Here is a 17,479-nt window from a genome sequence, read left to right on the forward strand (position 1 = left end):
AAAAAATTAAATATATTGGCCAAAAAGTTCTGTAACCACAGATACTCAGTGCACTGCTACTGAGAGAATTCAGGAGACGGAGCCTATTAATATTAAAGCGAACCTGAGTGATGTGACTCCACAGAGAGCAGCACAAATGTATTCCTTAGTCATCTCCTGCCCTTCTCCTTTCATAACTATGCCATTTATGTTTTAAGACAGATGTTGACAATTCTGGGATGCAAACGTGCAAGGATCTGCTTAATGCAGCATTTCATCCCCTGCTGCTAGTACAGCAGAAAAAGTGAAGTTGTAGAGCAGAATGCAACCAGTATGACCCTTCACTCTTCTAGTGGTAGAGGAGCTTGGTCTTTTGAAAGTCAGAAATGCATTTTATATTTAGATTATTTTTATTTTCATGTTTGGTCACATTCAGAATGCTCTTTTCATTTCTGTCCCCTTGCCTTAATAGAGCTCTCGCTGAGGGTTTCAGAGTTTTTTTGGGTTTGGGTTTTTTTTCTTTTAAGCCTAACCTGCAGCTTGCAGCAGCACCAGTTTCTTTTCACCATTCTGTTCACAAATGTCGAACAAATGAAGTGAAGGAGCTTCAGGCGAACATCTACCTAAGTGTTCTGCTTTATTGATCCCACAAACCATCCCCAGGGTACTCAGCCATGTCTACCAAAGGGAAAGATCAAGGAATTGTCAGATTTCTTCTCTAGATAATCTTGCGTGGCATAGGCAATTACCCTTCGTTTCAGATATAAATTCTGTAAAATGGGATTCTGTATTTAATATGCTGCCATGTTTTTAATTAGAATATCTGACACAGAAAGAATTAGAAATGGCATTTGCTTTCCAATAACAAAATCCTGTTGAAATGACGGAAAGGTGTAATTGAAAATTAAATCTGTCCAATAAATATTTTTGTGTATTATTTTCCCATCATGAGCTATCTTTACTCAGAGATAAGGAAAATAAATGGCCCGGACCCCTTACAATCCAAAAGCAAAGAACACCCTGGAAAAAAAAAATACTTGGTCCAGCACACTGATTTATTGCTGTAACATAGAATCCACTGTTTCTGAGTGATGAGAGATTAAGAGCATTTTTCCCCACTGAACTATTTAAAACATAAATAGAAAAGATTGCATGTACCAACATTTAATATTGCATCCTAACCCTATAAACAATAATAGTCATTCAGGAACTTTTTTTCTAATACCAGTTTTTTTTTGTCTGTGAGTCGGTATTTGCAAACTCTGGCAAAATATTAATATTCAGGTGCGTGTTTTAGCAAGTGTGAAAAGTTGCCAAATTTCAGTTATTTTGTATAAAAAAAAAAGCTTTGGATTAAGGAAGAGTGAAGCAAGTTCTCAAGTATTAGAGAAGTATCAGTGTACTATAATCTTCCTTTTACAATGCAAATCTGTCTCCAGTGCTCTCTTTTTTAAAAATTGTTTTATTTAATTTTATTTACTTTTTATTTACATTTTATTTACATTTATTTTATTTAGATGTGGAAATGGAATGGAGCTGCATCAGGGGAAGTTCAGATTGGACATTAGGAAAAGGTTCTTCCCTGAGAGGGTGGTCGGTCACTGGAACAGGCTCCCCAGGGAAGCGGTCACAACACCAAGCCTGTCAAATGTCAAGGAGCATCTGGACGATGCTCTCAGTCATATGGTTTGGTGTTAGGTAGTCCTGCGAGGAGCAGGGAGTTGGACTCAGTGTTCCTTATAGGTCCCTTCCAACTCAAGATATGCCATGATTCTATGACTTTATTTTATTTTATTGGTACATGGTGGTGATAGCAGGGAGAGACAAGCTGCTTACAAGTCATAGTGAAGACTCTAAACTCCACCTGGCAAACAGAAGGAATGAGGATAGCTCCCAAATGACTGTTCACCATGAAGGAATTGCAGCCTTCTGAGTAGGCATCATTCTCCAAGTGATCCTAACTGTGAGGACTGGACAGGAAATAAATCTCACCTTAGATGAGAGCTGTAAAGCAAAACCTGTTGTGACTTGGAGACACGCAATTCAAAATACAGGCTAAAAGGGATGAAAAACAAACCCCACATCTTTAAATGTAGTGCAAAGAGTAGTTGAAATATAGTAGTCGTTACTAAAATTAATGTCTGTGAGCATAATTTTAAAGAGCTTTTCAACCACTTTTTTTACCTGAAGAGCTAGTCCCAGAGACTGCCGGATAGCTGGTGACTGAGTAACTGCATTATGAATTTCTCTTGAGTTCAGAGCACAAGTATTTCTAATAACAATCATGAATGATTGAGCCCTAAAGTGACTTGATTCCTTAGATCCCATCACACATTTTTAATATAAAAGACTGCTGTGGAAAATCAGCATCTTAACTCATTCTGTAAAAACATTAAAGTTTTAAAACACAGCAGCAGTTCTCTAATCCTGCTCAGAATGCAAATGGTTTGTCAGTGAGTAACAAGGGAGAACATCTTAAATCCAACTGCCTTTGAAGAGCACTTAAACACTTCATCTTGGGCAGGGGAGAAGTGTCTCACACTAGTCTGATACTCCTGTGCTTACTTGTGTTTTGAATGAAGTCTCAGACACAAGATGAGCTACAGTTCTATGGCTGACTGGGGTTTGGTCTGCAACTAGTTATCTAGGCAACTGAATGATGCAGATACTAATACGGCAACTAGACTGTGAATTAAACCTTCCTATTAGGTCATTAAACAATAATTTTCAATGCAGTCTATCAATGATATGCGCTTTGGAGACACAAATCCCACGTAAACCATTAATTTTTGTAGGGATGAGCTTTTATGGAGAAGCCAGTATTTAGACTTTCTGTGTGGAAACATTAAAAAGTTGAAACATATGAAAAGATTCTGAGGAAAGAGCATGTGCGCGAGGAAGGCTAGATCGAAGATGAGTTACTCTGTATTCACACAACAATATTGTAAGGCAACAGATGAAATGCAATTTTTAGATACAGAGAACCTTCTAACTGTCTCTAAGCTGCTGTTTCCTTTTCAGTGGTAAGCAGCCTTGCATTTATGCACTGATCTGTTCCACAGTTAGGATGGAATCAAATCTCAACATGTGTTACAAATTTTCCTGTGTTATACTGCCCAGGTTTTTTTTGCATGATCAGGTGGGAATGTGACTAAAAAGTTACTGTCTGTACTGGATCCAATCCAAGATGCTGCAATGTGTTAGCTTGTTATGACTTTAAATATATATATATGAATATTTATCTTCCCATGCTTACATTTAGAGAAAGAGATAAAGAGATTGGAAAAAAAAAACCCAAACCCAAATATTCAAAATGTATACTTTTCTTTTTGTTATTCTTATTCTCTATCTCCTTACTCTGGTTCATTTAACATTGTGCTGTCATTGTTACGGCAACTGTTATATGATGCAGCAAAACCATGGTTGTAGCCATGGCTTAAAGGACATCTTCAGACAGCCTCATGCCACTTCACTAGTGCAAAACAAACAAAGCTTCCTTAATGGAGAGATTTGGAGGTGAGGCACAGCAACAGCAGAGGCTACCCGCAACAAACTTCACGTAAGGCAGGACGGGAGTAGCAGTGGTGCGTACGGCAGCAGCTGCCTGAAGTTATCGGTGGTGTCATCTGGCAAATGTTAGATAGCTGATAAAGTACAGAGAGAAGATAGTGGCGTTGCATTTCAGTTTTACGCGATGGGATTGTATGGGGCACAACTGCAGGACATACTGTGCCTCAGACTTAAGGAATTGCTTATTTGCTAGAGCAGAGACTTTCATATGAAGTTGAGCTATTGCTGTGCATAATTGTCATATATGCACAAAAATGAAGGGATACCAACAAAACCCATTTTTCTCAGGAGGAAGCTCTATGTGCCTAGCTGTGTTTCTGACTCTGCCCTTCCTTTTCTCTGTGTGCTTCCTCGGTGCACAAATTATTCCAGATTAATGTTTGGAAGAGGTTGTGGACACAGTACTTCTCAACTAAACAGCAGAAGTGTGTGCTCAGTTCACTAGAAGACTCTGTTGGTGTCTGGGCTTCCCCTGCACGCCTGGGGATTCAGGCAAATACTGTGCTTCTAAATAGTTGTACCTGTGGCACTCAACACAAAACTCTTGCTAAAAGCTCAAATTGAAGATTTTTGTGTCAACTCCTTCAGCTCAGCTGGACTACCTGAAATTCAGGAGAAAAAATTGCAGCCTCTAGTACTAAGAGGGATAGATATGCGATATGCAGAGGAAAAGAAATGTATACTGTTTGTTTGGGGAAGCTTGCTCTTATGTGCCTTTATCTGTAATGTAAGAGTGTAAGACAGGGGGACAGGTTACGGAAAAAAACCCAAACCAACAAAACAGGACACTAAAAGTCCAAATATGTCTAAGCTTACAGCAGCAACAATGTGATGTGTTTGCTGGGGTTACCCGGTTCAGCTGTCAGCTTCTGGGTATTGCACGTGCCTCCTAAATACAACGCAGGCAGAGGTGTCGGAGGGCATTTCTGGGCATGGGGAGAGGCTGAAGCCTGGCCATGGTGAAAGTGGGCTTCTCCCAGGAACTCAGAGCTAGAAGGACAATGGTGCTTTCTGAGTTTAGATCCAGACAGATCTGAAAAATGTGCGGTTCATATAAGCATCATCAGTACTAAAATACACTGATGGGGCAGAGTCATTCAGCTGTTTAGCACACTTGACCACTGAAAAACTTTTGGGAAAAGAGACTCAAACATCCTCAAGAATATCAAGGCAAACTCCTCCTCTTACGAAAAGTCACAATGTCTTCACTGGCCATAAAGGAAAGGTAGAACTGCAGTTCTTAAGGTCTTATCTGAAAAACCTCACATAGTAGAGTGCAGAAAACCCAATTTATCTGTCTCAGAAAGACGAAGGGCCGAGCCAACCCTGCTGGGATTAAAGCAGTCACCCTGTTTCATGCTATATAAAACATTTTTTCATCATCGTGAGATACAAAGCTAATATCCAAAGCAAAATGGGTGCCAATACATTGTGATATCAGATAAGTCCAGATATTTGATTTTGGTCTGTTGCTGTCTTCTGAATTCCCTCCTAAGGGCGCAATGAACCGCTTTGGTTTAACAGGAGATGGAAAACAGTTCATCTTGGCAATTGGCCCTGACACTCCTCCTGAGCAGAGTCCAGGTTTCTTTGCTGTTCTTGGGTTTTGGGTTGTTTTGGGTTTTTTTTGATAGGATGCCCATAAGAGAGAAATGTTCCAGTGATGAGCAGGGGCTCAGTATGGTTTGATTTGTGCTATTCATCAAGGGGAGGCAGAGCCAAATTTATCTTGTATACAACAAACAACTACTGTCAGACCTCAGATAAAATGTCTGAATTGAAGTTGATTGCTGGGAATAATTTTCTGAGAGAGAAAGTGATTTTCTTTCCTTGAACATACTTTGTGTCCTCATGCTTTCAAAGGCTAGCAGGCAAACTAAACTTGTTTGGTACTGATGATGTCTGCATTGTACAGTTTGTTCATCCTGGGTTGAGATCTTGAGGCTGTTTCAACGAGCTAATACTGGTGTTTCAAATTATGAAACATAAACGTAAGAGTATTAAAGCACTCACCTGTGTGGCCAGAGGTCAAGATAACATAACTTCAGGAAATGACATCTAAAAATCTGTGCCTTTTACATCAGTGGCATAATTTTGCCCTTCTGTAAGTAGAATATATGGTACATCAGATAAGCGTTAATCCCCATAACTTCAGATTTACAATAATGATAAACCCCTTTAAACTGGACCCGGGGGTAGTTTGTCACATTTAACAATAACAATGCCTATAAACTGTGACTCTTGCCTCATGAGGTGTTTATTGTATATGCTAAATGAGGAGGGGATATTATGAAAAATACACTATGTAGCTATATAATTAATGATTTTAATAAAATGAGTTTGCAGAAAAGGAAGGAACTAAAACTGCAACTGTAAAAGTGCTTCCATTGAGTTGTGCTTTTCTTTTTAAGTCTTTGTCCAAGTTTTCTAACAGGGAGATGAGAATTAAAAAAAAAAAAAAATTACTAAACCCCCCCGTCACACCTTTCAGCCATTACGCATTGATATTGTAAAGAGAAGGAGATAGGAGAGGGAAGGAGAGCTGAATTTTATTGAGATAAAAGTTAGTAAAATTCTCTAACAATATGAAAAGAAAGGACCATTAGCATCATGGTTATTGTTTTCTAAGAATACTAAGGTAGTCATATCTCTGTAGTTTCCTTCTCTCTCCCCCTTCTCTGGAGAGGTGATGTGCTCAGTCTGTCACAGTAGGGAATGCTGCTTTTGTAGTAATGTATAGGTGCGTCTCTTCAGATGTTTGGTGATTGTTTTGGCCGGCTACTGGCCTTTGATTCAGGAGAATAAATGACAGAAGTGAAGGGATTATTTTCAGAAGTTAGGAATAGAAAGGAATATATACCCCTCTAGCCAGCGAACAAGGGGTTCCTTGCAGGTTCCAGAGGCACACTGGCAAAGCAACTGTGACGCTACAGCTGCTTCTATGTGCTTTTATGTCAATGGGAGATCTTTAGGCAACCTAAATATAGGGTTACTGTCAATATTCATATAGTGAATTAATCTTCCGTTAAGCCTGGTCTCATATATTGAAAATAAAATCAGAAGTCAAAAAAAAATGCGAACATTATGTCAGCATAAAAGGAAAGGAAAAAAAAATGCCCAGGGACTGACTGACAAATCTATTTAGGAAGGAGGCAGAAAGCTTTTCATTTTCAGTATGGAAGCTCTGTGAAGAATATGTTAGCAAAGCTGACAAGCTGTCATTGAGAGTTCTCGCTGTTTTGGAGGACACTGATAGAGACTGTATTCATGTGTGGTACGATTTCTTGAGCGTAGGTACCAGGACAGTAAGAATCGACTGCATGGGAAGCGACAACAGGATTCCTGCACATGTGGCAACCACTGACAGCAGTTTTCTGCACCTGAATGTAGGGATGCACTGAAATTACTGGTGCAAACAAGTTAAAAGATTTAGTAAATGAAGAATTAGATACTACAGTAACTTGGCTTAATGATATGATTACTCCATCTAACAGTTTGTGCTACAAGCTTTCCAAGATGTTCAAATACATTAAAATACCTATTTAGTTTGAATATAATGGTATCCTTTCTCTAAATCTAAAAGGCCACATCTAATTAGAATCATTATTCTATATAATTTTAAAAGAGGCTATTAAAGACATGTTTACAGATACTTAATTCATTCCTCAAGCTTTTATTGGTTTTTAAACTTGAAATGTCCAATATCTTTTCCATTCAGGTACTTCATAGCAAATAAAATGTTTGAAATAAAAACTGTGTAAAATTCTAGTTAGTTTAACTTTGTTGTTGTTGTTCTTTGAAGGATGCTTAATAGGAAAATAAGAAGCATCATCTTGAATCCTTATCTAAGACTTAGAAGTCAGAACTTCTGTCCTGACTCAACAAGCATTTATAACCTAAAAATCTCATTGATTAATTGATCTGATTTTGAATTGCCCCTTTCTAGCAAACTTACAGAATATGTACCTGATCAGACTCTTCATTTTCAAACATTTAATTCAGAATCACGATCAAATCAAGCTCTATTGTACTTCACACGTTTTTACTGGTATACTTCACATTCTGCTATAGAAAATTATCACTGTTAGTCAGGAGGCAAGGCTATATTTGACAGTGACATGTGATTTGCTAAGTAACGTAAACACTCAAAATTGTAAGCAAGAAGTTGTCATCTACCTCTGAGAAGCTCCTACTTATTATGCTCTTGATAATTGTAACCTTTAATGCTTGCTCTCATTTCTAAAAACATGAAGTGCAGATTAAATCATGACTGTTTTGCCTACATTTTGGTAACCCTGTTTTTTTTGGTGCTAGTAGGCTGGATAATGAGGCAGTATTAGTAAATCCTGTTAAACCTAGCTAAATCTCCAAAATGGAGTCCATCTCCTAACTTAAAACATTTTCATCGAGTTTTGTTTTTGAACTATATTCTTTTGCCAGGCTACCTTGGCACAAAATGTGGAAATTGTGACAACCATCTAATACAATGTGTGCCCTTTCGAGGTGGTAGGCAGCCAGTTCTTCACATTCTGGGTTACTGCAGGGCCTTCTCAAAACAGCACGTGTAGAAGTTACTTGTGAACTGTTAATGTATTAATAAAAGTATTTCTTATAGTAGCTTATGCTTGGCAAAAGGAAGATAAACGAGTAAAAATGTAAGGATTACAACTCCTTCTTACTTTGGTTCTGAAATATGGATAGAGTCTGTTACCTAAACCAACCATTGCCAGGCTGTAGGGGGACTGGGGGATAACGAAGCTGGTTGGTCAAAACAAAGTGATGACTTGACTTCTTGGGTTAATTAAGTGCAATTCCCTAATGAAGCAGTGCCTTTGGCACATCTGTTCGGCCATCACCCCAAGAGGTGATGCTGATCTTTTATGTCAAACCAATCACATCTACTGTGTGATCCCAGTACAACATAGCTCTTTAGATGCACCCCTGGTGAGCAATAGATGTGCTGGGTGTGCTTCATCTCCTTGGCTTCTATTTGGTTTATCTTTGTTCATCTTGTATCTGCTACCCAATTCCCTTTGTGTGGAGCCATTTGTCTTGTTCTGTCTTTCTACAGTGGTTAGTACAATAAGGTGCTGCTCTGCGATGAGCTACAACACGATTTTCAAATAAAGAACAAAAAGTAATTGACTGCGAGACTCATGAGAACAACATTTCTTCTCCCTCCCCACACCCAGCCCTTTGCAAATCACATTTTGTGAGGCAGAATCTGGGTTGTCTCATTCAAAGTAACATCCTAATTCCTTTTTGTTGCATTACAGAACTGTGGGCGCCCGTGTCAAACAGCTGGAAAAGATTTATTGTTTCTGCAGCAATGTGTATTGGTGCATGGTAGATAGCAACAGTGAAACGTCTGAAATGATGTCATATCTTCTCCTTATTTTGGAATTGTGCAAAGAAGGTTTCAAATGGAATTTTAATTTCTTTGCATTTGCTTTAATGAGAATGGTGTTTTCAAGAAAAACTCCGAGCTTCTAATTTGGGAAATTAATCTTCCAGTGTTTCAGTGGGATGTGGTCCTAAATTTGAACTGATGACCTGGATGGAATTACCCTTTTTTCTCTAATGCCAGCTTGTTCTTGTGCACAGTATTCAAGAAAGCTATTGCTATTCAGTAATAAATACACATTCCTGAAATGTGATGGGCTAGGTTTCTGTAGGTATATTTACAGTTCATTAGCACAGGAGAAGTTGGTTTTGGTGTTCTTCTAATTTCTTTTTAGTGTAAGCATGTTATGTCCAGCACTTGAAGATCTGTTTATCGAATACTTATGTTTCTGAACAGTTTTGAAAGATGTCCACACTGCAAAGAAATCTTCACCCTTGACTGTCAATTATGGGATAATATGCATGAGGAGTGCAGAAAGAATTACCAGACTATTGAAAATTCATTTTGTCAGGGTTTATTATTTTCCCTGAAAATGAGAAGAAATACATTTAAAACTCCTACATGAAAAAGCATATTGAGCTGGCAAAATGTTATCAGGTAGCTAACCTTCTAAAGTTTTTGATTACTTGCAGTTTTAAATTATGAAATTTAGCAAAAAGACCCCATGAATTTGATCATCAAGGTCGAGCGATGAGGTCTTGACCCTATTACTCAGTTGTTATAAAGATTTACTGAAAATGATATTGAGCTATGCAGTTGACGCCAGGCAAGGATTAGAGGGTTTTTTCTTTCCGTTTTTACCTCAGTATATCCAATCTAAATTGCTTTCAGTTGATAGAGTGTTTTGGAAGGTTTCAATGTACAATCCTGTTCCTGTGAAAACAGGTTTTAAGGCAAAGTCATAGCCTTTTAGAATTCTGTAAGAGAGGATATAGTGCCATGATGCATCTATCTTGTCTTCTTACCTGTGTCTTTGGTGACTTGAAGGTGTTATCCATATATAAAATAAAACTAGTATGATCAAATATTTAAAGGGTCCCTTAATATTTCAGTAACTCTCAGTAATAAAACTCTATTTTTCTTTTTCCCCCCGCAGAACAAAAGCCTCAAAAACAAGCTCCTGTCAGGGAACAAGCTTTGTGGTATTCATGCAGAAGAGGTAAGAAAGGTTCCTCTCTATTCTAAATCTAACACACCCAAAAGAAGCTTGTGTCAAAGTCTTTTCTACGGAGGTTCTGGTATAGGATATATATTATGTGTGTATGGCGAGTGTTCCTAAAGCGCTCTCATCTCAACTTTTCTCTGTGACTTCACTAGGAGCAATTCAAATGTATTAGAAAGCAGGCTGCAAACTCAAGTTTTAGACAAATAAAATAAAGTTTGGGCATGCTTATGAAAAGTATATATAGCTCTGTAGATGTATATTATACATCTGTAACATATATAAAACTGATTTCCTTCCCCTGATTTCCATACCTAGAATAAGACAAGAATAGCTAAATGCCTTTTTAAAAATAATTTCTAGAGAGAGGAAAGATTTATTATTATTGATTCCTAGAATGTTTCATTACTTCAAGGAAAAAAGGGTCACTTTATAAAATACAGGGAAAGAAATCTCCCCTCTACTGAAGAGCGAGCTAGCAAAGATAGTTGATGATACAAAAGCCCTATTTTTTTGCAAATACATAAATGTACAAGTAACTGCATTAATGCGAGCAGTCCCTTTAGCTATTTAACTTTTCATGAAAGAGGATATTACTATACATGAATCTGACTTACTCATTTACATGACTTTAGTCATGTTTTTTTGCATATATAACTTCTGCAAAAGTCATTGCACCTTACCAGAATGAAACAGAAACGTAACACATTTCTTCTTGACTAAAATTTTCATAATTATGGTTGAACATGTTTTCTTCATTAAAGACTCTACTTTTTAACTTAGAGGTCAAAACTTATGAGGTCAAACTAGTGATTTCTAGTTACATTAGCTATTTAGCCTAACTGAGGATCTGCAACCACGGTTTCTGAGAAATCCTCAATGGTAGGAAATAATAGGGGTTTGGGGTTCGTTTTTTTTTCCCTAGCTTGTCAAAATCTGTTGTCTTCCTATATCACCATTGTTGCTTTCAAATGTGCCACAGTATATGAATACAAATATATTTTCTTCCCTTGTTTACTGCTAAAAAATTGGCAGTGTGTGCAACATAGCTTTCTGTTTTCCCCTCTTTTTCAAGTTTGTTTTTCCTAGCTGCATAACATCTTGAATGTTTGGTAATTAACTTGAAGATCTTTTCCTTGATTATGTCTCCTTTAATATTTGCAACATAAATGTCTTTAAATCTAAGGTGAAGCCTAAGATTAAATTTAATTTAGTGTAGTGTGACAAGCCTTGCTGTCAGAGAATTTCAGAAAACTAAACATAAGCTAGCTAACTCTCAAGGTAGCAGATTGTGAGTGTATTTTAAACCTTAAGAATCTCAGACTTTATGAATCATCCTGGCAAATTTGTGGCTTTTAAGTGGGTTAGTGCCATTAGAACAAGCAAAGATGCTACAGGAGCATCCTTTTTTTGTTGTTTTTTTTGCCAGTTAGGTAGTGTCAGCCAGAGAAACGCAGTGTATTTTCTGCTCTTTAATTAAGTACTATGCTCAGTAAGCATAACAACTGTGTGAAATCAGTCTCATTTAGTTACTAGATCAAATACCCTTCATGGATTGAATTGCCTACCGGGAAGCTCCTGCTTCGTTCTGCTCTCTCAGGCTGCATGCAAACAGTTTTAGTGAGCCCTGTGATTCCTTGTTGTCCAGTTGTGTAGATCGGAACATGCTTGTGATCCTATACAGTTTATATGGCTGGCTTTTCTTCTCCAGGAATTCAGAGCCCTGGAGAGAGGAAGGCAGGGTGGTACAAACCTTGGGCTTCCCAGGAGACAGAAAGGGGCACGTGCCAGGGAAATATTCCCAGATGCTGTGGTTTAGAGCTCGTTATCAGCCTGTGTCTAATGATGATCTTATCTGGCTGACTGCCCTAAAAGGTTTTGTATGTCCTCTCCCTAGAAGCGCAGAAAAACCACGGAACAACCAAATTTTATCACAAAGGATTACAGGTTATATACGTGCTTTTGAGTCACTTATATTACGCACTGAATACATGTCGCTCCATAATTCTTAATGTCATCATAGGTTTGTGATTTAGCAAATGAGTGATACCTTAATTGTAACTCTTAGATTCCTCTATAGCCACTTTGGATACCTTGTATGTCACAGACTGTATACTTTCCTAAGCACAACTCCTAGAACAATTAAAGTTGGTTAAGGTTTTCTCATTGGTCTTCAGTTGATGTGGAATATATTCCATAGCTCTACCGATTACATTGTCCAGATCAGAGGACAGGGCTATTGAGTGTAGGCAATGGACATGTTCTGCTGTGTAGATGAGATAACAGCAGATATAGTTACAGAAGAAAGAAGTGAACTGAACTGATCTTGGCTAGTTGTTTCAGATTTTACGAAATACAATAATCAATTTGGCCTTACTACTTAAATATTTAAAGCAGGTTCTAAAATTTTATCTTTAGATTCATTGATTCTTCCCAAAAGTCTGTCACTGAATTTGACTGCACCGATTGGAAAGACATCAAATCTTTCTAAAAGCTCCAATTTACGAAAGATATACTACCATCTGTAATATGTTATTTTTATGGATGTGCTGTTTCAGTAAATGTGGAATAGACTTCTAATCCATTCCAAGGAGTTCTAAGCATTTGGTATTAACGAATGCAAGAAAACTTATTGAATATCAGTTGAGACGTGGATTTCATTAATTAGAAATTATTATTTTAACAGAAATCTTAGATAAAGGGTGAAGTAGTTGAGTGTAGCATAAAAAAAGCACATTTCTATTATATTTTGTTTAAATAAATAAAAGAATGAATAGACCATTACTTAAAATTATTTTAAGGATAAATTTAACAATATTTAAAGTAAATATCAGCCTAAGCTGATATAAATCAGCATAACTATGCCTATTTTAGAGGACATGTTGACAGAGAACCTAGTTCACTTGGATACTATGTGGAACTCCCTGGTCATGACAAAGAAGAACCTGTGCAGCACTATGGAAACTTTTTCCCTCTAAGAAAAAGAAGTTTCTTTGCTTTGAAGGTGATGCCTTCAGTTATGCTTCATGGGAAAGTATTAATAACATCTCATGTCTAAAATGTGTAAGCCAAACGGTTGTCCACAATAGTAGTAACTCATGTATGTTCTTTAGGTGAGTGCCATTTTACATTTTCCTTGATACTTTTGCCTGGTTTAGGCATGCTACCCTGGAAAAGCAATTGACTTTGATTTTGATTATTTTTCTGCATTTTAAAGCTGATGTAGTTTCTGCACATTGTCAGAACGTGCTACCTTTTTTCTCTGATCTTAAAAGTAAATATTTAAAATAAATAACCCCCTGATTTTATTATCTTTACTTTCAGTCAAAAAAGATCCAAGCCCAGCTGAAAGAGCTTCGTTACGGGAAAAAGGATTTGATTTTTAAGGTAAGTTTTATTTCACTATAGTTAGCTGAAGTGTTAGGGTTAATATAGTATTGAAGTAATGTAGGAGTATGATAGCTGCCTTTATTACTGTAGTTCTAAGGAAATATTTCCTTCTCACCATACTGAAAAGAGCTCAAAACACCAAAGACAGACATAATACCATAATGCAGTTTCAGAAATATCATCTGTTTTGGTTGCTCTTTTTTTGCAAACCACTCTTAACAGGGCCAGTGCATTTTATTAAATTGCTTTCTGGGGCAAGGAAGAGAAGGTTCAACCCTAAAAAGTTGTCTGGTGGCTTTGTTTTTAAATAGACAAAAGCAGTGGAAACTATTTAGTTTATGAATATCTGTATTTACACACTCACATAAAGCAATGTTCTAGTTTCCTGCTGGTGACCAAAATCTGTTGGCCTATTCCATAGATTCTGTTAACACATTTTTCATCTTTCTAACTGAACAATAGACTATTTTACAGATGGTTCTTGTTTTTTCTTTCACTAGCAGTCCTCCATGGAAATGTCAATTATTGTTAACACTTAAAGTGAATCTTTGTGTTTGTGATAAGCTCGAGCAATGGAATGTTCCTTAGGTCTCTGCATCCAAATTCCATAGGCTGAAACTTGTTTACCAAACCTGAAGCCTCTAGGAAAAGAATTAAATGTCTGTGGTTTATATAATCCAAATGAATAGCCTGTCTAGCTAGCGCATTTAAAAAAAAAAAGGGGGAGGGGAATGACAAAATATACAGACATTTTGCTGAAGGGCATCGAGTCCTTGTTAACACAGGGAGAAGTTAATCCCTGTTATAAAGAAGGAGGAGGGAGATTCAGGTCACCTGACTGGAGGCTGCTAATTGAGCAGTGCTTTTATTCCTGGCATAAAGGATGAAGATAAGTAGTCATCTTCAAAGTGACTAGTGGTAGAATTACTTACAAAGTAATTAATCTCAATATGAGGTCCAAATTGCCTTCTGGAAGTATTTAACTTTCTCTACTGTGTTTCTACTTTATGCATAGTACTGTAAAGATGGAATACGTAGGCCACTTAAAATATGCAGTGTAATTTGTGTGGGTTTGGTTTTTTGCTTGGGTTTTTTTTTTTTTTCTTTTTTTTTCAGGTACAGGTTGATTCCAGGGTTTTTCAGGAACATTTATTTCTGGTCATCATAAGACCCAAACCAGGGGAATAGATTTAGAGATAAAACCTAGGCATATTATACATCTAGGCAGTTAAATTTTAATACCAGCTAGCATTAACAAAAATAACACATTTTTTTTCTTCAAATTCAGTTTAGCTATAATTGAGAGTTTGAATGGAGGAAAAAGATTACAGCTTCTAAACTTGCCTGGGTGTGAAAGCTTCTTTTTTTTTGGCTGAGGCAGAAGGACTGATCAGTACTACTATCTACTTGCTGTTTTCATTATGCTAATATGCAGCGATCCCGAAAATGGATCTGAATTATTAGGTTGTGTAGTAATGCTTAGCAAGGGAACACTCCTACCCTAAGCTGCCCACCTGAAAACAGCTTACAGAAGCGGAGAAGGAAAACACGAGCATGAAAAGGTGAACAAATGGGAAAGACTGTCTGGCAAGTCCCTGGCAATACATAAAATGAAATCCACCTTCCCTTGATCCTAGTTCGGTAAACTATTTAGAGGACTTTTTCTCAGGAATGACAATTTAGTGATTAAGGTCTAGATGTAAAGATCAGGGGTTTGTGGTGGAGGGGAGGGAGTTTACTTGTGTTACAACGGACACAATGCATCTGGTGTGAATGGGACTAGAAGTGGGTCTCACCTGACTGGATATGGATGTCTGCACCATTTCTAATCTTTGGGGAGTTACCAGTACTGCTGTGGGAGTCTGGGAAATACATCTTCTCCTAAAGACTATGTCTACATTTGACCACATGAATTATGCCTTAAACTCCTTGACCTACATTGAATAGACATAGTTCTTGATTATGAAGGAATAGTAGGGCCACCAGCTCAGATGTAGGTCCAAGTTACGTAGGGTGAGTTCTGCTCTGAATGCACTTACTTGCAAAATAGTGAAAATGTTACTTGTCTTTTAGGGAAATTATGAACTAATGTAATTAAAAACGCTTTGAGAACTTTAGATGGACGATGTTAATGAATTGTGAAATGGATTCCGAAGTCCCACGTACTGGGAACTACATGTGCAAATACCTGAAACAACTCTTGACTGGGTGCAATTCTATATGTGATTGCCTGCCTGATTTGCTAATTTGATATATCTTTTATGTGTAGTCAGAAATATTTTTGTCAGGTTTATTTGTCGGTCTTCTCCCTGACTAAAGGAAATTTGATTTATGAAGAAAAGGGAACAGCAGACTTATGCTATCCTGCTAAATAATGATGGGAGATGTAGTTCAGTGTGTGCTGTTTTGTGTGTGTTTCGGGCCTGAAGACAGACATACCGAATAGAGTAGAAGCCATCTGGTGTGGGGCAGAAAGCTTTTTAAATATCTGTCTGATCAGAGAGGGTGCTAGGTTTGGGCAAGTACAGGTGGTATTTCATTTCTAGTTGCTTTGAGACTAGAAACTGAACAGATTTCATGTTATCATTGCTGTTGAGGCTGTTTTGTGAAGCTCTGATTCTTTCTGATAAAAGATCAGAACGGTGCATGGATAGTCTTCTGCCAGCACAGAGCATGAATGGTGTGTGTGATAATCTCCTGGCTGCTAGTTACTGTCATGTTACAGGACTTCTACCCTTTCCCCCTTCCACCGCCTTCCCACCCTATTAAACCTTGTTTTCTGTGTGCCTTACTGAGGGAATTCTGTTCTCTGTATAGCTCTGAATGTTGCAAGCTTCTCTCAGCAGTTCACCAGAAGGACGTAAACTTCGTATTAGATTTCTAAAGGGCATGAGAGAAGGCTTCAGTCTGTGCCCTTAAACTATTGCTTTCTGTGGTGGAATTAATTGTGAAGATACATGTGAAGTAAGTAGGGGGGATTTGTTTGCTTTTTGTTTTGCATAATCAACATCGAGAAATTAGTTCTTAAATTCTGGTAACTATTATTGTCAATGACTCTGAACTGACTAGAGCTCTGGGGATTAAGTGGGAGAGGAAGATGAAGGGGGGAAAAAGACGGCTTTCTCCTTTAATACTCCAGTGAATTGGTAAATTATATCTACTTTTAACATTGTGTAGCAGTAATTTAACAAGTGGTAGTAAATATAACATGAGTTCATCGTATCTGGCATGTATTTACTCTTATGTTTTCAAAGTGCTTTGTAATCTAGCTGATTATGTGGCATGTGTGTATGTATTTATATTTTTCTGTCTCTCTATATATGTATGATATATTCTTATGTTTTTGAAGTGCTTTGTAATCTAGCTGATTATGTGGCAAGTGTGTATGTATATTTATATTTTTCTGTCTCTTTATATATGTGATGTAATGCCATACGACAGATAAGCAGTGAATCACAGAAATTAAGTGAAGCACTCAAGTCTATAGAGGTTGTCAGTATCTCTACTCGGATTAGAATTTGGGCTCCTGTCTCTTTGTCAGAGTTCAGTCCCTTAAACCATGCAGTGTAGTATCCTTAAAGAGTTGACAAAAGCTGAAATTTGCTTTGTTTTCTAATGCGAAAAATAAGGAATGATTAATAAAAGTTTTCACTCAAGTTTCTTAATTTTACAGCTGCCTTTGTAAGTAGGTACTTACTAGTTTTGAATGAGTCCACTCTTAATTACAATAATTTAATTATGGTCTAAAACCCTGATTCAGTGAAGTACTCAAGTTTAAATGCTTTGCCAAATCAAGGTCTACATTTGTTTCAGGCATTCAATAACCACTTGTTTTCAAATTACTCCTCCTTCATTAACTGTCTTCCCATCCTTTGGCTATACTGTCCTAGAAGTCGTCACGTTTTACTAAATCAGAAAAGAATTAAAAATAATTTGGTTTTTTGTTCATGAAATGCAAACGTATGTGTGTGTCT

General features: G+C 37.3%; 1 protein-coding gene across 2 annotated transcripts in view; it reads left to right on the forward strand.

Moving 5' to 3' along the window:
* The window catches only part of LUZP2 (leucine zipper protein 2), a 203,816-nt gene that overhangs the window by 126,663 nt on the left and 59,674 nt on the right, over positions 1–17,479 (forward strand). For both annotated transcript variants that reach the window (XM_076343845.1, XM_076343846.1), the window contains exons 6-7: positions 10,050–10,112; positions 13,440–13,502. In XM_076343845.1, the coding sequence (XP_076199960.1) occupies positions 10,050–10,112; positions 13,440–13,502 (126 nt within the window). The remainder of the gene's footprint in view (positions 1–10,049; positions 10,113–13,439; positions 13,503–17,479) is intronic.

Source organism: Aptenodytes patagonicus, chromosome 7 (genome assembly GCF_965638725.1).
Source record: "Aptenodytes patagonicus chromosome 7, bAptPat1.pri.cur, whole genome shotgun sequence".
Taxonomy (NCBI): domain Eukaryota; kingdom Metazoa; phylum Chordata; class Aves; order Sphenisciformes; family Spheniscidae; genus Aptenodytes; species Aptenodytes patagonicus.